At 39.0% G+C, this 22,024-nt stretch overlaps 2 protein-coding genes across 6 annotated transcripts in view; one reads left to right on the top strand and one right to left on the bottom strand.

The window, feature by feature from the left end:
* The window catches only part of EIF2AK2 (eukaryotic translation initiation factor 2 alpha kinase 2), a 32,769-nt gene extending 26,621 nt beyond the window's left edge, over positions 1-6,148 (top strand). Inside the window, exons 14-16 of the mRNA XM_054728349.1 lie at positions 2,824-2,925; positions 4,721-4,774; positions 4,855-6,148. Of these exons, the coding sequence (XP_054584324.1) occupies positions 2,824-2,925; positions 4,721-4,774; positions 4,855-4,977 (279 nt within the window). The 3' untranslated portion in view covers positions 4,978-6,148. The remainder of the gene's footprint in view (positions 1-2,823; positions 2,926-4,720; positions 4,775-4,854) is intronic.
* Positions 6,149-10,359: 4,211 nt separating this feature from the next.
* On the bottom strand, positions 10,360-21,741 carry GPATCH11 (G-patch domain containing 11). Of its 5 annotated transcripts, none has more exons than XM_054727931.1 (10): positions 21,588-21,741; positions 19,869-20,108; positions 18,765-18,836; positions 17,994-18,220; positions 16,938-16,979; positions 16,025-16,145; positions 15,633-15,723; positions 13,732-13,848; positions 12,757-12,838; positions 10,360-12,080 (listed from the first exon to the last, which is right to left on the bottom strand). In XM_054727931.1, exons 2-10 carry the CDS (start codon positions 19,973-19,975, stop codon positions 12,025-12,027), a joined length of 915 nt encoding a protein of 304 aa, XP_054583906.1. In that variant the 5' UTR covers positions 19,976-20,108; positions 21,588-21,741; the 3' UTR covers positions 10,360-12,024. The 5 variants fall into 5 exon arrangements, with proteins under 5 accessions (XP_054583906.1, XP_027995913.1, XP_054583908.1 ...); XM_028140112.2 differs by having other exon boundaries at positions 20,028-20,108; XM_054727933.1 differs by having other exon boundaries at positions 20,067-20,108.
* Positions 21,742-22,024: the final 283 nt, after the last annotated feature.

Raw genomic sequence — 22,024 nt, 5'->3', positions numbered from 1 at the left:
AAAAGTGGGAAATTCCCCTTCACCTTCCTTTTTACCGTTACTTTGCTAACAACAGTTTGTTGTCTATCCTTTTATTTTTTAAAAATCTATTTATTATCATTATTTTTTAATCCTCACCTGAGGTTATTTTTCCATCGATTTTTTACCCCCATTGATTTTTAGAGAGAATGGAAGAGGAAGGGAAAGACAGAAATACTAATGTGAGAGAAACACTTTGGTTGCCTCCTGCCCGAACTCGACCAGGGCTTGGGCTGAGGAGGAGCCTGCAACCCAGGTTTGTGCCCTTGACCAGAATCGAACCTGGAACACTTTGGTCCGCAGGCCGACACTCTATCCACTGAGCCAAACAGGCTAGGGCATGTTGTCTAACCTTTTAGATCATTTTCTGTGAGTTATAAAAATATACAAACACAAATGTATATTTACACAGACTTTTTTACATGAAAATACACATACTTACACTTTTACGGGAATACTACAGTGTTCTCTTATGACTTGATTTTTTTTACTCAATAATGTATCATAATTTTGCCATCTGACATAAAAACATCATTTAAGTTTTTTGTGGAGTATGAAAGTAGAAGATAATTAAGAGGCTAATTGGCTCCCTTTTAACTCCCAGTTTATTGAATACTAGAGGCCCGGTGCATGAATTCGGGGCCAGTTGGGACCAGGCCAGCAGGAGGGAGGGGACGCAGGAGGTTGGCCAGCCTCGCCCACGATGTGAGGGGGGGGGGGCAACTGAGGGCGGGGCTGGCAGGGGTCACCGTGGGAGGTTCGGGGGGGGGGGCGGACTGATTAGGGCCCCGATCGGGCTGGTTGGCATGTCATAGTGACCAGTCATTCTGTCCTTCCAGTTGCTTGGCTTTTATGTGTATAGATCTCCTGCATCCTACAATGTCACCCTCAGAATATATTTTTTTAAATCATTATTGTGCTTTTGGTTTTCTTAGTGATTTTGAAATTTAAAGAATATTTTATTGAAGAATAATTTACATAGCATAAAATGCACAGATCTTTTTATTTTATTTTATTGATTTCAGAGAGGGAGAGGGAGAGAGATAGAAACATCAATGATGAGAGAGAATCATTGACTGGCTGCTTCCTGCACGCCCCCTACTGGGGATCGAGCCCGCAATCCAGGCATGTGCCCTTGACCGGAATTGAACCTGGGACCCTTCAGTCTGTAGGCCTATGCTCTATCCACTGAGCCAAACCAGCTAGGGCAAAAGGCACAGATCTTAAATATACATATTTTTTTTTACTTTTAACAAAAGCATATACCTGTGAAGCCCACAAGCTTATGAAGGAGCAGAATATTTTCCTTACCCAAGAAAACACCCTCACGCTCTTTTCCAGTCAGTCCTCCTCACCGCCAGTGCTCTGATTTTTTATCACCATTGACTAGTTCTCCCTGTTCTTAAGCTTCATACGAATGGAATCATACAGTATGTATTCTTTTGCATTTGGTTATTTCACCCAAAGTAATGTCTATTGGAGAACCTCTAATTGTTGCTTGTACTAGCAATACTATCCCCTAGTATGAATACAGGCATACCTCAGAGATATTGCAGGTTCAGTTCCAATCTCTGTGATAAAGGGAGTATCGCAAGTCACATGAGGTTTTTGGTTTCCCAGTGGATATAAAAGTTATTTACACTATCTTGTGGCTTGTCCAGTAATAGCACTGTGTCTAAACAACAACAACAACATATCACAGTAACTAAAGAATGCTTTGTTGCTGACATTGCTAACCATCATCTGAGCCCTCAGTGAATTGTAATCTTTTTGCTGGTGGAGGGTCTTGCCTCATGTTGATGGCTGCTGACTGATCAGTGTGGTGGTTGCTGAAGGTTGAAGTGGCTGTGACAATTTCTTAAAATAAGACAACAGTGAAGTTTGCCGCATTGATTAACTTTTCCTTTCACGAACGATTTCTCTGTAGCATGTGATGCTTTTGATAGCATTTTACTCAAGAGTAGAACAACTTTCGAAATTGGAGTCAGTTCTCTCAAATTCTGCCACTAAGTTCATATAATGTTCTAGTACTTGATGAGGCAATAATAGGGATGAGAAAAGAAACCAGAAGACAGCATTTTGCAAATAAATTTGAGTTTATTAGCCTTTTGGGAAAACAGTATCATTTGCTATCCCACATCACAATAAAGTGTTTCTGAATGGATTTCTGATCTAGTTTTTTAAAATGCTATAAAGTGAAATACAATAAAATAAGGTATGCCTGTATACCATAATTTGTTTATCCATTCTCCTGTTGATGGACATTTGGATTGCTTCCAGTTAGGGGATTTTATGAATAAATCTTCTATGAACATTTGCATGCAAGTTGCTTGCTAGGAACTATTTTAACTGTTTCAGCTGTCCCATCTCATTTAACCCCACAATCAAACTCTGAGGTTGAAACTATTGTTATTTCATTTTGTGGTTGAGATTGTTCCCATGTTGATGGTTAATTTACACAGGTGATTCAGCTACTAGTGACAAAGATTTGAACTTGGGCAGTCAGACTCCACAGATCTTGGTAACAAAAATGTACTGTTATATAATACTAGAGGCCCAATGCATGAAATTCATGCAAGGGGCTTGACCCTCGTAGTAGCCCTGGCTCCCTCGCGGCCCTGCCCCCTACCACTGGTTGTTCTGGAAGGTCTTCCCGGAAGGTCGTTCCATAGTCCAGTCTAATTAGCATATTAGCTCTTTATTATATAGGATGCTTTAGTCAAATTAATTTTTTTTTTGGCTTCAGAAGGCACAGATGTTTTTATCAGGTAAATAACAAATGTAAATATATTTTGGTCTCTTTAGCTCACTTCAGTACAATATGGAAATGAAGTGGACATCTTTGCCTTAGGGCTAATTCTCTCAGAGCTTCTTTATATAGCTGGCACTCGTCAGGAAACATCTAAGGTAAATAATCTCACTTAAATAATTTATTTATTTATTTATTTGGTATGTTTTTATTGATTTTAGAGAGAAAGGGAGAGATAGAAACATCAATGTGAAAGGAACATCGATCGACTGCCTCCTGCACACCCCCTTTCGGGGGATTAAGCCCACAACCCAGGCATGTGTCGAATCGAACTGATGGTCTCTTGGTGCATGGGTTGGCACTCAATCCACTGAGCCACACAGCTGGGCTCACAGAAAGAATTTAGCAACAAAAATTTGCCATCGCCCTGGCTGGTGTTCCTCAGTATTTAGTGCACCGGAGGGTCATGGGTTCAATTCCCAGTCCAGGCCATGTACCTGTGTTGGCAGGTTTGATCCCCAACCCCTGTCGGGGCACATGCAGGAGGCAACCAATCGATGTGTCTCTCTCACATCGATGTGTGTGTGTGTGTGTGTGTGTGTGTGTGTGTGTGTGTGTGTCTCTCTCTCCTCTGTCTCTCTTCCCCTCCCTCCCTCCTTCTCACTATCTCTGAAAAGCAATGGAAAAAATATCCTGGGGTGAGAATTAAAAAAAAATTATTGGCCATCATCTTCAGCGTGCTGCTGTAGACAGTTTATTGCCTCATGTAATGATGGGCCTGAACAAAATATGGCTTTTCTCTCCTTCATCTTTGGGCAACTAAAACTTTTTGTTAGAAGTTCTGGTCAAGAGGGTGGAGTAGGTAGGCATGCTTACCTCTTCCCACCACTACATCAAAATTACAACTAAATTACAGAACAACCACCCCTGAGGACTAGCTGAACAGAACTTCTCTAACTAAAGATATAAAGGAAAAGCTGTGTTGAGACTGAATATTAAGTGTCATATGTAATTGAAAAATTAAAATAAAGAAACAAGACAAAAAAAAACAACCCTTTTTGTTAAAGACTAAAAACTTTGGTGTGTTTTTTTTTAAAGGTGTATGCATTTCATTAAACCATAGCTCTTTATTCCTATTTGAATCAGTCAGTAAAATTTTGAATGCCTGCTTAGCATAAGACACTGTGCTACGTGCTACGAGGATTATAAAAACAAATAAGGCTTGTTCTCGGGAAGCGACTATAAGAGAGGGCTTTAAATGTTTTGGGAGAAGGCATGGAGTCTTTGGGAAGCAGCTAGAAGGGGATCGTTCCAGCTATCGGGATTGAGAGTTATGGGGGCACTGAAGCTGGGCTCTGAAGGATTGGTTTGGCTTCTAATAGTACAGAATAGAAAGCAGATGATTCCAGCCTGGAGACAGGAATGTGCAGGGTGTGTGTGGGGTCATTAGGCAGAGTCTGATATTTGTATTGGGGTAGATAAGTTACAAGGAAGTGGTGGTTGATGGGGTTGGAAATGCATGTTGGGGCTAAATTAAGGCAAGAATGTGGACTTCGTTGTGAAGGCGGTGGAGGGGAGGCACTGGGCGACTGGCTATCCTAGGCTGTAGCTCAGGAAAACGGACGCTCCTGGAGTCAACAGCCTTCTTCTCTGTAAAACGGGGAACGAAACAACTACCTGTCGCACAGTGTTCCAAAAGGATGAAGGGAGATGAGGCATATGATGCTCTTAACACCGCAGCATGTTGTGATGTCAAAGATGACTATTAGATGAGGCGGGGGCGGGGGGGTGTGTGTGCGTGGGGAGTCCTGCTTGCTTCTTGGCTGAAGAGACTTTCCAAAGATCTGGAAATATCACAGATTTAGGGCATCTCCAGGCTTCAGTGCTTCCTAAGTTTGTTTTTCCTACCAAGTGAGAAATTTCCTAATGAATATACATATGTCTTATTTTCAGATTTTCCAAGATCTAAGGAAGGGCCATGTCTGGGATATATTTGATGACAAAGAAGTAAGCACTTGAAAGTAATCAGAATTTTATTTTTTTCAATGTTTTTTTCTTCTTCATAATGAGTCTTTCTATCATTACAGAAAATTCTCCTACAGAAATTAGTTGCAGCTGACCCCAAGATGCGACCTAAAACATCTGAAATACTGAAGACTTTGAAGGAGTGGAATAATGTTCCAAAGAAAAATATGCGAAACACGTATTAGTGCCTTTCTAAAAACGTAGCCTGCTTCTGATGTTTGATTTTCCTGTAATTGTCTAAAATCTGCTAGGGAATATTGATGATATTTACCTGCTGTTTTCATTTTTCCCTTAAATTTTTTAATACGTTTGCAGAAAGGTTTACACCTTTTTAAAAAAAATTGGTTTTTAGAGCCCGACCAGTGTCACTCAGGGGTTGAGCATTGACCTATGAACCAGGAGGTCACAGTTCCTTTCTAGGTCAGGGCACATGCCCAGGATGTGGGCTCAGTCCCCAGTGGGAGGCGTGCAAGAGGCAGCCAATTAATGATTCTCTCTCATCATTGATGTTTCTCTCTCTCTCTCTCTCTCTTCCTCTCTGAAACCAATAAAAATATATTTTAAAAGAAGAAGGCAAATGCTGCTCAGCAGCAACCTCCATCCTTATAAAAAATGATTTTTAGAAGAAAGAGAGAGAGAGAGAGAGAGAGAGAGAGAGAAACATTATTGAGAGAGAGAAATATTGATCAGTTGCCTCCCGCATGTGCCCTGACCAGGGGTCGAACCCTCATCCTGGGTATGTACCCTGACTGGGAATCGAACCTGCCACCTTTCAGTGTATGGGACAATGCTCCAACCAACTGAGCCATACTGGCCAGGGCTATACTTTTTAACTTCAAAAACATTTTTGCATTTGACTTTCCCTAGCTCAGCTCCTTATTATGAAGACTGGGGGGAAAAAAATCTCTCAATTTTTATATTTTAATGAATTTATTAATTTTTAATGAATTAATTATTAAATATTTTTAAATGTCTGTTTCTAGTAAAAAAAAATAAGCTCTCTCCCTATTTTACTTTATTTTTTTTTTTTAAAAAATATATTGATTTTTTACAGAGAGGAAGGGAGAGGGATAGAGAGTTAGAAACATCGATGAGAATCATCGATCAGCTGCCTCTTGCACACTCCCCACTGGGTATGTGCCCGCAACCAAGGTACATGCCCTTGACCGGAATCGAACCTGGGACCTTTCAGTCCGCAGGCCGACGCTCTATCCACTGAGCCAAACCGGTTAGGGCTCTTTCCCTATTTTAAATAGCTAACAAGCCAGTTGGAGAAAAATTGTTACCATAAAAAGATAAATTATATGCAATCACTTTGGAAAACAATTTATCCTCTAATAAAGATATATGTCTATATACCAGAAAGCCATCAATTCCATTCCTACATACATGACTACAAGAATGTTCATAGAAATCTCGTTTATAAAAGTCAAAGGAACAGAAAACAAAACTACTGTCCATCAAGAGAAAAGTGGATACATACATTGTATTATATTCACATTGGAATACTATAGAGCAGTGAAAATGAACAAATGACAGCTAAATGTAATAACATGATACACCTCTCAGGAACAATGTAAGCCACAAAGCACGTTACAGAAAATGTATACAGCTGATTCCATTTATATAAAATTCCAGAACATGCTAAATGATAACATTTGTGTAGGAATCTAAACAAATGTAAACAATAACAAAGGGCAGGAAATGTTGAGAAATATTAAATCTGATCATGGTTATCTCTGGGCAGGGATGGTAGTGATGTGACTGGGGAAGTGGATTTCTAAGGTACTGCTAACTTTTTTTAAAAATATATATTTTATTGAATTTTTACAGAGAGGAGGGGAGAGGGATAGAAAACTAGAAACATTAATGAGAGAGAAACATCGACCAGCAGCCTCCTGCACACCCCCTACCGGGGATGTGCCTGCAACCAAGGTACATGCCCTTGACCGGAATCGAACCTGGGACCTTTCATTCCGCAGGCCGACACTCTATCCACTGAGCCAAACCGGTTTTGGCTAACTTTTTCTTTCTTAAACTGGATGTTGAGTTCACTAGTGTTTACAATTATTTACCTTAAATACATTTTGTATCTATTCTAACAAACACTTTAAAGCAGCGGTTGGCAACCGGTGGTCCGTGGACCACTGGTGGCCCATGAGGTCCGAAAGGTTGGTGACTGCTCTTTAAAGAGATGGTAACTCTGCTGTAAGGCAAAAGCTAAGCATAGAAAATAGTTAATCTGCACAGGGCTTACAAGTCATACTTCATCTGGGGGTTTGGATGAGGAGAGAGGAGACCAAATGGGCAGTCTGGGCAAGGAGCTTGGCATATTAGATGACATAGAGTAATTATGCATTTTCTTTTAAAAATATTTTTATTAATTTCAGTGAGAAAGGGAGAGGGTGAGATAGAAACATCAGTGATGAGAGAAAATCATTGATTGGCTGCCTCCTGAACACCCCACAGTGGGATCGAGCTGCAACCTGGGCATGTGCCCTCGCCAAGAATCCAACTGTGACCTCCTGGTTCATGGGTTGATGCTCAACCATTGAGCCATGCCGGCCGGGCAGTATTCATTTTCTTAGGTGTGATAACGATATTGTGGTCATGCAGGAAAATGTCTTACTCTTAGTCAATGCATGAAGGAGTATCTAGGGGTGAAGTGGCATGAAGTTTGCAACTTTCAAATGTTTAGCAAAAATAAATGTGTATATGATGAGAGAGAAAGAAAGCAAATGTTAACAGTTGACCTGATAAATCTAGGTTGAGGGTATAGAAGTGTTTTTTGTCATATTCTTTGAACTTTTCTGTAAGTTTGAAATATTTCTGGGAAGGGAGAAATCTTTTTTAAAAAACAGTATTATCTGGATATAATGAGTAAGGCTGTACTCAAAAGAAGGCAGCCTTATTTTTACTTTCTCATTTTAATATTTATGTTATCTCTTGGAAGTTTTTATTTGTGAGTATATATTTTCTCAGCCTCAAAATTATAATGAATAAAATGTATCCTCTTAATCAGAGGAGGAGAGGGGCAAAGTCCAGAGACCTTATTTGCAAATTAAAAAGCACACGTGGAAATTTTGAAAGATATATCTATATATGAGATATATAGATAATGCACTCACCTTTTTTTAAAAATATATATATTTTATTGATTTTTTACAGAGAGGAAGAGAGAGGGATAGAGAGTTAGAAACATTGATGAGAGAGAAACATCGATCAGCTGCCTCTTGCACACCCCCTACTGGGGATGTGCCCGCAACCAAGGTATATGCCCTTGACCGGAATTGAACCTGGGACCCTTGAGTCCGCAGGCCGACGCTCTATCCACTGAGCCAAACCGGTTTCAGCTGCACTCACCTTTTTAAAAAATTTCTTTTTCTGGAGTATTTTAAAACAAATTTAAGGAATTATGTCATCTCACTTGTAAATACTTAAAATGATCTTTATCTTTAAGAGATAAGATCTTTTTAATGTTAAAACCACAATATCATTGTCACTCAACAAAATTAATAAGATGTTTTTAATTACTAGTATATCATAATTCAGCATGCATTCAGTTTTCCTGTCTCAAAGGTATCTTTCTACAGGTTGTTTCGATCAGAATTCATCATTGTATTTAGTTGATGTCTCTTTTACTCTCTAACATTGACCCTTGTTTTTAGTTTCTTTCTTCTTGCCATTTATTTGAGGAAGGAACTGGAATATTTATCATAGAATTTACTCCATTCCGGATGTGGCTGATGGTATCCCCCTGGTGTCTAGTTACTTCTAGAAACTTGATTTGATTCTGATTTGAAATTTTTCCCTCGAGAATACTGCAGAGGTGATAGTGTATCCTTTCTGGTTACGTCTGGTGGTTCCACTTTGGGTGATTTTCAGATTGATCGGAGGCTCGTGGTGCTGTAATCTATCACAAGGCTTCCTTTCGATCTTTCACCAAATGGTTTTAGCAACCACTGATGAAATGTTGTCTAGATCCTTTAATTCATTAGGGGTTACAAAATAGTGATTTTTGGATTCTATCAAACCTCTTGCATTTATCATCTATGATTCTTCTATAAAGAACTTTCTCTAAGGCTGAGTGGGAAAGATGGGATATTTAACATTATTTTGTCAGCCTCTAAAGAAATCCCATGCCCATTAGCAGTCATTCCTCATTTCCCCCCAGAATAATTCTAGGCAATCACTGATCTACTAGTATCTTCTATCTCCATAGATTTCCCCATTCTGGACATTTCATTTAAATGGAATCATACAATATGTGGTCTTAGTCACTTCGTGTAATGTTTTTAAGGTTTATTCAGGTTGTAGCATGGATCCATTCTTTTTATTGGATACTTCATTTTATTTACTTGTTAATTGATGGACATTTGGGTTGTTTCCATTTTCCTGCTAGTATGAAGAAAGCTACTATGAATGTCCATGTTCAGGTTTTATGTGGACATGTTCTCTTGAGCATGTTCCTAGGAGTGGAACTGCTGGGTCATATTGTAACTCCTTCCTCATTACTTTGCATATCAAAGTTACGTTCAGAACCCAAATTCAGTGCTACTTCCACAGTGTTCCACCGTCTCCCTCTCAGAATGAAACTTCTCCCTAGTATTCCCATTGTGTAGTACCTCTGTATTGTGCTTACCAGTTGGCCTCAAAGCTCAGCTATTCCCTCATGGCTGTTCAGCTCATACTGTGAATTGCTGGAAAACAGGGACAGGCACTCTGCTTTTTGTATAGCCAAGACATCGAGTACACTGCCCTGCATACAGCAGGAACTCTGTTATGTGCTTTTGAATGGGTGGAGAGTGTTAATTTTACATGATCAAACTTACAAAATATATCTAATACTAAATGTACACTTTAAAATGTTAACTATTAAATGTTTGGCAAATAACACTTAAAGGTCTGTAAGGCAAATCAGTTTGCTACACTGAAATCTACTTGTTTTGAATTTCAGAAGCTCCAGTATGTGGGATTTGAAATTAGGAAAATGAAACATTTTAGAAATTGTAGATAGGACTTTGAAAATAAACAGCACAATATAAACAAAAGTAAATGACATTAAAATTTAACTTGATGTTTCAAATTTCACATAGATGTTCTAAAGATAATTAAAAATTATTTTCAATGTTTTGCTTCCCTTGGTCTTCATTATTGTCTAGTTATGAACTCATAAAAGGCCTGTATGAATAAAACATTTTTACTCACGTTGAAAGCCTTCATTTGGAACCACTGATGGATAAGAATGGTGGGATGTCTCCCACTCTCCAAGGCAGGCCCTGGGCCTGGAAATGCAGATCACCCTCTGGTGGAGTAATGGGGTCCACCAAGGTTATTCCCATTCTCAGCAGAATTGTTCATGAACATACACAGAATATTCTAGGCCGCTGGGCAGGTGATGGGCTGTCCCCACAGTCAATAAGAGGAGACAAGGAAGCCAGTTCCTGATTCCCATGTTAAACATTCCACATGGCTTTGGGACTGACTGAAAGAATATAGGTACATTGGCTGAAATGACAGGGAAGAATGTGACTATAAATCTGAGGGAAATATGTACTCCTTTTAGTTATTAACATAGTTTTATTATTTTTAAATGAAACAATATTCAACAGCATTGTTTTTAAATGAAACAATATTCAGCAGCATTATTAACTATATGAACTCCAATATATTTTTAACATTATTGTTGACAGTATTACAGATGTCCCCCATATTTTATATATGTACTTATATTCATAAAAATGATTCATGCTCTGTATGAAGAACTGAGGCCCAGAAGTTAACCAGGTTAGTGGTTCTCAAGATCTGTTGCATCTTAGAATCAAGGGCAGTGATGCCAAGGTCCCAGTGACCAATAACATCAGAACCCCTGGGGGCGGGACCCTCGTATTATTTTTTAAAGCTCCCCAAGTTCAACTTGAGGACAAGTGAACTGGGTCATGTTAGGTCGGAGGCCAAAACAAGTTGTGCTATTGATTAGCTTGTGCCAGTGTAGCTTAGCGTTTGCTATGTTCTCGTGTATGCTGTTTCTAACAAAAGGGAGAAGAGGTTGACCTCTTGCTCTTCGCTACTGGAAGGTGAGAGATAAAACTGTACAGGTGAGTTCACAATGCTATCCCAAGAGCAGCAGTGCCTTATATTTAACCTACAGCATTAGTTCTCACCCACAGGTGCTTATGAGACTCATTCTTAGAACTTTAAAATAAATGCAGACATCTAGAAACCATCCTAGATTAGCTAATCAAAATCACTTAAAAAAAAGTTCACGATTTTGATGCCCAACCTTAGATGGAGCTCCATAGAGGTGGGCTACAGTAGGTCTTTAGCTGTATTCAGTTAAATAATAAGGAAGCAGATTTCAGCTTAAGACAGAACAATAACTTTGAAATTGCTTAGACCTACCCAGCAATGGAATGGTCTGTTTTAAGGCAGGGAGCTCTGAGAAGTGTGGGAACAAGCTCTGTGAACCCTCATTCATTCCCTCCCAGTCGAGGGGTGTCTTTTTGTTTGTTTGTTTGTTAATCCTCACCTGAGGATATTTTTCCACTGATTTTTAGAGAGAGTGGAAGGGAGGAAACATCGATGTGAGAGAGAACCTTTGACGGGAATTGAATCCAGGACCCTTCAGTGGGCGGGCTGACTGTCTATTCATTGAGCCAAACCAGCCAGGGCAGGGGTGTCTTATCTGATGAGTGATTTTGGGAAACCTGCTGGTGAGGCCCAGTCCCTGGTGGATCCTCTCACCTAGAAAGCTAACTGGTCTCAAAATTCAAAGTGGGGCTGTGTCCCTGCAAGGCAGAGGCCTGTTGTTCTCTCCAATCAGGCAGGTTTATCAGGAGCCTGACTGGAGACAGGTCAGCCTTGCTCTCTGTTTCAGCTTCACGGACAATAAAGCTGATATTGTGATATCTGACTTCCACATCTTATTTCTCAACTTGTTCCGAAGTGAAGAGGGGAATAACAGAGTTACCTGTTGGTGTCCTTAAATTCCATAAGCATCACAATAGAGCCATAACTTGTAATGGCCCATCTGGTGTTCTGAAAAAGCATTCCATTATTTTATTGGAGTCCATGAACTTTTATATTCTAAAGTACAAAGTACTTCTACAGTACAAAAAAACAAAAACCAAAAACCAAACATAAAAATTTGGCATAAAAATTGTTGGGAATTCTAACTGCTTAACTGTCTAGGAAACAACAGCATTTTCCAAGTTTCTACTTTATTGAGAATCTCAGTCATGATCTGCAGAAGTTGGTCCTGGGCAATTTGAAGACAGGTCTTCTTTATCTGTAATTTACATGAAGAAAATAAAAGACTTGTAAACTATTCTAGGAAATTATTTCAACATAACATGCATTTTGTAGCTTTGTTTGCTCCTGATTGTTAAACCAGGAAAAGATACTAGTAAAAACAACAATAACCAAAAATTCTTCACTCTCAAGTTCAAAGTCCTTAAATTCAAGTTAATAAAGTCAGCGTGGGCAAATGTATTCGAAGGGAAAGCACTTGGCTCTGTATACATATGACAAGTTTTAAACTATTTCTTTCTAAAATTAAAAAAAAAAAGTGGATTTCAACATGCTCATTTTTATGGTTCAGAGACAAATATTCTACTTATATAATAATGAGTTCTAAAAAGTTAATATACCTTTCAAGTATCTATAACTTAAGAAAGATTAAAAATAAAGCATAAAAATTATCATCCTTAAGTGAATCAAATTTTTTCTTCTTAAATAAAAGACTGAAAAATTTCCTTCTGCACTGTTTCCAAAAAGTTAAAAACACCTTTAACAAGGCCTCAATTAGTTCTATACTTACTACTTACTTAAGACATTGATTCTACATTACCTTTTGGATAGAATAAGATATCTATGGGAAATATGACGTTCATAAAAAAAATAACGTTTAAAATCAAAGAGCATTTGTATTCAATATTTTTTAAAAGTTTAAAGCATTTTCTTACCTTCATAGGCTGTGCCACACCAAATACAATACAGATGTTCTTCTCTTAAATAACTCGTCAGTATCTGTAATTTGTCCAGTACCTAGATATAGGACACAAGCACATTAATGGTTCACATTGACCAGGATCTTGGTTTTCTGGTCTCTTCAATCATGCTGAACTAGCCCAAGGCCATAAATCTTCCGCTACACTCTCTAGCAGTTAGCAGAGGTGTGAAAGGCAAAATATTTTAGGATGTGAACCAGTTTACCAGCTACCCTGATTATTTTCACAAGTTTTCCAGACAGAATAGAGACTCATTGTTAACATTAAGAAATAGAATTTGGCTGGCTCTATTAGGATGAGGATCTTAGTTTAAAGACCACTTCTACTTTCAAAGAATCTACCTTCCCCAGTGGGATGAGGGAGAACACTGCCTCCCTGTGCCATTAAAGTTCTCATCAGTGGTCTCCCATTTAAGTGGAACATAGGTTTTTCAAATTTTGAATGTTTCCTACAAAAGTCTTATGTACATGTAACTATAGAAATGTGTAGTTATTTCTTGAATAATCTCCTCTTCCTTTGAATTGAGTTTTGCTTTGTCTTGTTTGTGGGTGGGGAAGAAGAATCACTTCCACAAGTTTAATAGGAAACAAGGTAAAAATGAAAATAATTTACATTTGCAGCTAATCCATCAACCACACTAGAGTAGAGGTGAGAGGGTAAACTGAAGGTAAAGGGAAAAATTATAAAGTTTTGATCTGGGGTTAATAAACCTATAAGGTTAATAAACCTATAAGGTCTCAACTATGGGTGATTTCCCTCAGAGGACATTTCACAATGTCTGGAGATATTTTTGGTTGTCACAAGGAAGAAGTGCAATAGGCATCTTGCAATACACAGAACAGCACCCGAGAACAAACCACTACCTGGCTCAAAATGTCAATAGTGCCAATGCTGAGACACCCTGCTCAAGAAAATGGTCCCAAAACATACACTTAAATCTTCACTCTCATATTCATCTTCATCTTGTTTGTTTTCTTCCTCTTCCTCTTCTTCAGTCTCCTCTTCAAGCTTCAGCCAGTACCAGGCCTCCCTGGGAACCTGTATATTCTGAAAATGTAGAATTGTTCCCAATTAAACATAGCTAAACATGAGACTATCACCAGTATGTTCATGTCAACATGAATTCATCTTTTTGATTAAATATTTACTGAGTGCTGCTTCAAGAATAAAGCACTGCACTGTAAACTCTGAGGATGCAAAACCCAATTTAAAAAAATACACACACACACACACACACACACACACACATATATATATTGAATTTTAGAGGGAGGGGGTGGGAGAGAGAGACAGAGGGGAAAACATCAATGTGAGAGAGAAACATCAATTGGTAGCCTTCCTGTACATGCCCTACATGCCCCAAATCGGAATTGAACCTGAAACCTCGGAATGTGCCCTGACCAGGAATCAAATCTGCCGCCTTTTGTGTATGAGACAAACCTCTAACCAACTGAGCTACCCAGCTAGGGCCCAATTAGAATACTGTATTTGTCTCCAAGTTGCTGTCAGTCTAGTAGGGAAAATAAGCTATGGGCATAAATAGCTTAATGGATATAAAATAATACATATAAGGTCACATATGTAATACCTTAATAAAGAAAAATAATAAAATAATACATACAAGCTAGAAAATCTTAAGAGTTAAGACATACATTCAAAATAAAGTGCTAGGGAAATATATAAAAATGAGATTGCTCCTAGCAATATATTTAAAGATAATTTTGAGACTTTAAAAACTGTATTTTTAAAACTGGTTTTGAGAGAGAGAGAGAGCGAGAGGGAGTTTTGTTGTTCCACTTATTTATGCACTCATAGGTTGATTCTTGTATGTGCCTTGACTGGGGATCGAACCCATAACTTTGGTGTATGGGGACAATGCTCTAAGCAACAGCTACTCGGCCAAGGCACAATTTTGAGACTTTAATTGAAGTAATTTTATTTTGAACCATAAAAAAAAAAAAAAAGCAAAATAAAATCAAAGATAGAAATCATTCAAATCTGAAATAGATAGTATTCTACCATGATATTACTAGTTAGAGACACATGAGGTACAGAAGATGGACTGAAAATAGGCTATTCTGGTTAGTCAGATATTCTGGTGAGTAGAATTTCCATACATAGTGGCTCTGAGTAACCAATATTAACATAAGCAAAGAACAACTAAATGTGAAAATGATATTTAACCCTTACTGGATAATTCAGACTACTCAGGTTCCTGCCGTGAAAAGTCAGTATTGTGAGCAGTACATGTTCAATGAAAACTTTAATCCAGTGAGTTTTAACTGGTGTGCCGCAAGAATTTTTAAAAATACAATACTCAACTATTCAGTCAGGAATACCGAACTCTTTTTCCTTAGATTGTCAAATAAAAAAATGACAGCCATCTGGTGTGCATGCCCTGTCTTGAACCATAAATACATAGGTCATATAATAGAGTTACATCTTATTGGTCATGTTGCATAATAAGGTTGATTGGTTAATTCTTGGTACCAGAAATCCTTATATAAAAGTATAGGCACCTGATTTTTTAAAAAGTCATTTAGGGACAAAATGGGTAGGTAATTACTATTATTATTTATTTGGTAAATCAATCAAAATTATATCTTATTTTTTTTGTCAGATGGGTAAAACATATAATTTGGTGTGTCACAGAATTTTAGTAATTAGTTTATTGGATGTGCCATTAGATGAAAAAGGTTGAAAATTGCTGTTTTGCTCCGTAGAAGAGGAGGTATACCAGAATGGTAATGTTCTGTTTGGTTTGTTGTTTTTAAATATAAATTCATGACAAATCACTTCACTACCAAACTGAAAGTAGGTAAAAGGCTTGCCTTCTGAGTATCCAATTGCTGACAGGCTCGCTGGCTTCTTCTAAGATCTCCTTCCAGCTTCATTTCATCTTGCTTACTTTTAAGTCGCATTCTAATTAAAAAAAAAAAAATAGCACATTACAGGTCTGTACTTGCTTTATCCATTTTCTATGCCCAAGTACTAAAAAACTGCCTGGTCAGTAGGCTCAGTGGTTGAGTGCCAACCTATGAACCAGGAGGTCACAGTTCGATTCCCAGTCACACATGCCTAGATTGAGGGCTCTATCCCCAGTGTGGGGCGTGCAGGAGGCAGCTGATCAATGATTCTCTCTTATCATTAATGAAATCTATTAAAAACAAAAACACACTGAGACAAGATGAAACAAAAAAACAGCTCAAATACAAAGTTTTACCGGAACTGTTCTGCAGCGTTTTCTTCAGCTTTGTTTTTCATGTGAATCTTTCTTCTGTAGCTTTCTAATTTTTCCTCTGCTTTCCGTTTTAATAATGTCTCATGACCAATGCCACTTTTTCCTGTTCAAACAGACAACTCTTTGAGAAATTACATTTAAATTTATATTTCAAAACGTGACAATTTATATATTGTTCCAACAAATTAAATGCAGTTGTAATTTGAGTACAATCACTCAAAATCATTTGATAAGAATGACAGGAAAAACAGAGATTAAAAAAAAAACACACCTTAAACACACAAGTTGATTTTTTGCAAAGATTATTATTAATTTGATCTAATATGACAGTAATACTATACAATTTTTTTAAAACTGGGAGAACAACTCCAACAGTTATACTTTCATATAAATATGATGAACAAATAAAACATATATTTTTCAAATATAATTCTTTCTAAGTATTAAGAAAAACTTTTATTTATTTTTAAATGTTATTTTGCAAATACAGTTTACATTCAATATTATTTTGTATTAGTTTTAGGTGTCTAGCATACTAGTTAGACAATCATATACTTTACAAAGTGATCTGATATTTAAGGAAAACTTTTAATGGATACATCTGTCTCAGAACACTTTCAGAACATTTCAATTGATAAAAATACCTTTGCATTTTTAATGGTTACAACAATTTCCCCCCAGATGTTTTATTATTTAAAATTTCATACTCACTAAAAATTATTTTTATTTTAGAAGGTTTAGAAATTGAACTAAGAAACATTTTACTGAGGGCTTCCTATGATAAAAACTGTAACAGTGCCACCATAAAAAATACTTACTAAGCAAATATATGTGCTAGATATAAGCTTAAGTTATTATTACTGGTAAGTATCCCTAAAAATAATTACATACATACCTGTTTTGACTTTGAGAGGAATTGGTTCAACAATACCATCTCCTAAAAAAAAAAAAAAAGAGAACAAAACACAAACTACTTTAGAAATTCTTCCTCAAACTATCGACAAGCAGAGTATGCAACTTTACATTGTTCCATAGAAATCCCCTCCTGTTTCAATGATATTCAAACTGCAATCTGAACATCAATACTATAAATCAATTACCTCATTTTAAATACATAGTCCTCAATAAGGCTGACCCACAGCCTCCTGAGTCACTTAAAGGTAGTGTTTTAAGAAGTAAAAGACTTATATTAAACATCCAAGAGGGTGACAGTCTTTTTAGATGAGATCAAAGCAAAGACAATAAAGGAGAGAAGAAAACAGCTTACAGAAGCTACTTTAAATATATGGCCTCTATATCCTTTAAAAAATATATATCTTATTGATTTTTTACAGAGAGGGAGGGAGAGGGATAGAGAGTTAGAAACATCGATGAGAGAGAAACATCGATCAGCTGCCTCCTGCACATCCCCTACTTGGGGATGTGCCCGCAAACAAGGTACATGCCCTTCACCAGAATCAAACCTGGGACCCTTCAGTCCGTAGACCTACGCTCTATCCATTGAGCCAAACCAGTTAGGGCTGCCCTCTATATCTTAATAAACAGTCTCGCTTCCTAAAGAGGCGTGAGAATGAGCCTCTCCGACTTCGGCAGCTGCTCTACAGGTACAGAGCAAACAGGGTAGAGTCCTGGCATAGTCCTCAATGTTGTTTCACTTTCCTTTGGCCATTGTTAGCTGTTGTCTCCATTGTAAGCTTTGCCCATCCCCGATGTTAGTGACTTCCAGGCTGAGCTGGGCTGCTAAGCAGCTCTTGGTGGCCCATGGTCGTCTAAAGTGGATGTGGGAAGATGAAAGTTCTCCATAACACTTGTTAGCACATAAGAGACTAAGAAGCTTACGTTGTTTGGATTTCCGTGTAGATGAATAAGATTAAACAGTCATCTCTGGTACCCATGGGTGAACCACCATTGGGTGGTTAGGAACACTTTTTTATTTCTGGATGTGACTTACCACTCTTGCCAAGGGCCTGACCACTTTTATATCCCATCTTCTGGAGCAAAGCAAACCCTTTGTTTTCACAGCCTAGTGCATTCTTCAACCCAATGTCCCGTCTTTCTTGTTCTTCTTCTTTTAAACTCTTCTGCCTATTTTTCAAATTAGCTTCTTGTTGCTTTTCTTCTTTTCGACGAGCTTCTCGAACTTGCCTCAGCATTGGCAATCCTGGTCTGATATCTTCTCTGAAGAAAAAGGGAAAAGGCTGTTTTAGATGAGTACATGAAGTTGTCTCATGACTTTGATACTTACTCACCTGACACTACTTCATGTTTCAGTGCTACCTCTCTGACCATCTTTGTTATCATAAATATTAGAATGTAATCAGTGACCTCTGAGAATGGCTATTTTAATAAAAATGATGATGGCTGTTGCCAGATTATGGGAAACTAAAGAAAGTATACAGTTTAAAAAGTAAGTTTGGATTAATTTTTCCAAGTGGTTGGCAACAATAATGAGCCAAGCTGAATAGTAGCTAGGAGAAACAATAAGATGAAATAAAGGAAAGGAGAAAATTTCCTAGAAAGAGGGGAATAAAAAGAATCAAAGGCAGAGTAAAATGGGTAACACTCAGAGGCTCCTTGTAGCACTGTATGAATATGTAGATGGTATTCCAATAAAGCAATAAAACTAACTTTCCAACCTCACATTTGAAGTTAATGTTATTGCTTAAGAGTTTACATTCATGTCTTATACACAGCATTCCATGAGGTGTGCACATTGACTTACTGGACATTAATGAAGGAATCAGACATATAGTCCTCTTCTTCCTCCATATTCAACTTCATATAACAGGAGTATCTGCAAATCAAACAGATAGGGTAACAGTTACTCATTTTTAGGAGTCTGATTCTGACCTGGAGCCTGAGATTATGTATTTCTAACAGGTTCCCAGGCGATGTTCATGCTTTCCTTTGGGAACCCAGCCCTTTGGCCTCCATGTGGTTCTAGAGGAAGGTGACAATTTCTATACTCTCTTAGGCACAAGATGGCCAACTGTAGTACTTTATGTCCCTGCAACAGGGGAAAGGATGACTTAACCAGGGCAAAGAAGCCCCTCTTCCCTTACATGGTATGAATATGTGGATTGTGGGGAAAGAAACTCTTCATTGGGGTTTCTGAACTGGAAGTATGTGAAGTTGGGCTGCAGAGGGCCATCTTCTTGGCCATATTAAGAGATCTGTTCTGCAGAATGAACCCAGACAGAGAAAATGGACAAAGATAGGCCTAAAAGCTATGAGGGTCCAACCTCACATTTGAAGTTAATGTCATTGCTTAAGCGACATGAGTGAGCTTCCTTGAAAATGGATCCTCCAGTGCCAGTTTCCAAGACCCTGATTTCTGTAGTTCTTTCTTTGACTCTGTGACCTAGCATTCTTCCCAGCTACATAGGCTTATAAATTTCCTCATTTCTTAAACTTGTTAGAGTAGGAATTCTGTCAACTGCAACCAAGAGTCTGATCATTGGATGAAAACACATATTACTGTACTAGTTTTTAATATTTTTAATGTCTATCTTGCCAACTAAGCTATAAACCACAAAGACAAGTCCCCTATATGCCAATGCCTACACCATTGTGTCCAAAACATCATAAATTCTTAATGTTCAGCAATGATGAGAAAAAGGGTCTTTAATAATATTTGTAATTTTGTGATAATAAATGCATTTTCCCTACAGTGTCAAGTCTTATTTTTTTAAAAAAAAACTTGATGTGAATATATCATCAATACAGAAAGCCACATAAAACAAATGTACAGTCTAATGAATTATCATGAGGCAAACACTCATATAACCAGGTAGTAGCCTCCAAGACGGCCCCCAATGATACTTGCTTCTTGGTTTTCAACATCTTTGTGTCGTCTCCTTCCACAGTAAACAGGATTGACCTGTGTAACCATGCGGATATTGTGGAAATGAAGGAGTATGACGGCTTGGTCATAAACGACACCACAGCTCTTAGATCACTCTAACTCTGAAGTTAGATTACGCACTCTGAAGGAAGTCGGCTGTCATGTAGTGAGGACACTCACGGAGCTCTATGGAGAGGTCCCCACGGGAGGGACAGAGGCTTCCTGTGGACAACAAATTTGAAAGCGACATGAGTGAGCTTCCTTGGAAATGGATCCTCCAGTGCCAGCCCAGCCTTCAAATGACTCAGCCTGGGCTGGCATCTTCACTATAACTTCTTAAGAAAGTCCAAGCTAAGCTAAACCAGTAAGAAATTCCTGATCCACAGAAGCTGTGATATAATAAATGATTATAGTTATTCAAGCTGACAAATGTTGGGATAATGTTATACAGTAAAAGATAATGCAAACCGTCACTCATATCAGACGCCAGAACCTCACTGGCCACCTCAGGAGCCCTCTTTGTCCGCTAGTCACTCACACTCCTTCTAATCACCTCCTTTTGTTTATAGCTGCATCATCCACGTGTGCATCCTTAAACATTACAGTTTAGTTTTGCCTATTTTTTTTTTTATTATAATAAGTTTAACATGTGGAAGATTATATTCAGCATTTGTGGTAATTCACCCACCAGATTCTTCATTTGTAATAATAGTATTCTTACACATAATGGTTTAACACTTACCCAGTATATCACACTTTTTTTTTTTTTAGCCCATTTGATCATCATTAAATCTCTACAAGCTAAGAATATAGTTAGTCCTGCTTACTAGTTGGAGAAATCAAGGTTCCGTAAGGCTAAATGTCTTGTCAACACCACAAAGAAACCAGGTCTCGGGGCTCTTGTTACTGCCCATGGGATTAGGTTATTTTTAAGGGACCCGTTCAGCACTAAAGTGCTAGGCAGATCTGAATGGGTTACAGGTACTTTTTAAAGGGTACACTATACTTTAGCATCCTCCATTCCCATCAAGCATAAAAATACACTTCACAAGGCGATAATCCAGACAGAGATGAGGGTGGCTTGGACCATAATGACAGCAGTGGAAGTGGGTGTATTTTGAAGGGAGAGCTAACAGGATTTGCCAAAGGATTGGAAATGATGTCAAGGATTACCTCAAAGGCTTTTGGGCTGAATACCTGGAGGAATGGGGTTCCTAGTTTTTGAGAGTAGTTCGACTGTAGCAGACTTTGTTTTGTTTTGGCAGAGAGGGGGCAGGGAGGTGGCAGCAAGAGAGCTGCTTCAGACACACCGAGAGCCCCACTCCACATCCTCGTGGAGAGATGGGATAAGTGGTTGGACTTACAACAAAAGGTGTCAAGGCGACAATCCAGACAGAGATGGGGGTGGCTTGGACCATAATGACAGCAGTGGAAGTGGGTGTATTTTGAAGGAAGAGCTAACAAGATTTGCCGAGGGATTGGAAATGATGTCAAGGATTACCTCAAAAGTACGCCTCAGTCTCAAACACTCCCTTCAGCGATGCCTACCCTCTGAGGTCCCTCCCGGCTGCAAGCGTCCCACAGACGCGACCAGCGACCACACGGGTGGGAACGTGGGTGGTGGTGTGATGGGCTAGTCGCAACCAGCAGCACACAGCTCACTGCCCTTTATCATTCCATCCGGGGCCTCCAGCTCCCTACCTGGCAGTTCTACTCGCCCGGGGCCAGCTCACGACATCGCAGGCAGCGCACACGCACCAACCTGCGGAGGAATTCGGGGCCTCTGCGCACACCTGAGTTTCCGTGTGCGGAATCTGTGGGAAACCTGCGGCAGGCGGGACCGGGAGGGCGCGGGTAGTGCGCTTGCGCAAAGCCCACCTTCTGCGCACGCGCACTCTCCTCGCTTCCTGCTGGTAGGACCGCGAGAGGCGGGGCATCCGGGTCCCCCAGCAGCTGCCTCTAACCCCGGAGCCTAGCTGACCGGCCCCGGCTAGACTAGGAGGTGAGGCCGCCCCGTCCGCCGCCAAAGCAAGCACACTGACGCGCACACACGCCCCTGGCCCCCGCGCATTCTCAGAGGGGTGGGAAGGCAGTTCGAGGTCGTCGCGTCCACGCCGCCTGGGGTTGACAGCCCGAGT

Source organism: Eptesicus fuscus, chromosome 16, assembly GCF_027574615.1.
Source record: "Eptesicus fuscus isolate TK198812 chromosome 16, DD_ASM_mEF_20220401, whole genome shotgun sequence".
NCBI classification, from domain to species: domain Eukaryota; kingdom Metazoa; phylum Chordata; class Mammalia; order Chiroptera; family Vespertilionidae; genus Eptesicus; species Eptesicus fuscus.
The sequence above is the reverse complement of the archived record's forward strand: the minus strand, read 5'-3'. Positions and strand labels throughout refer to the sequence as shown.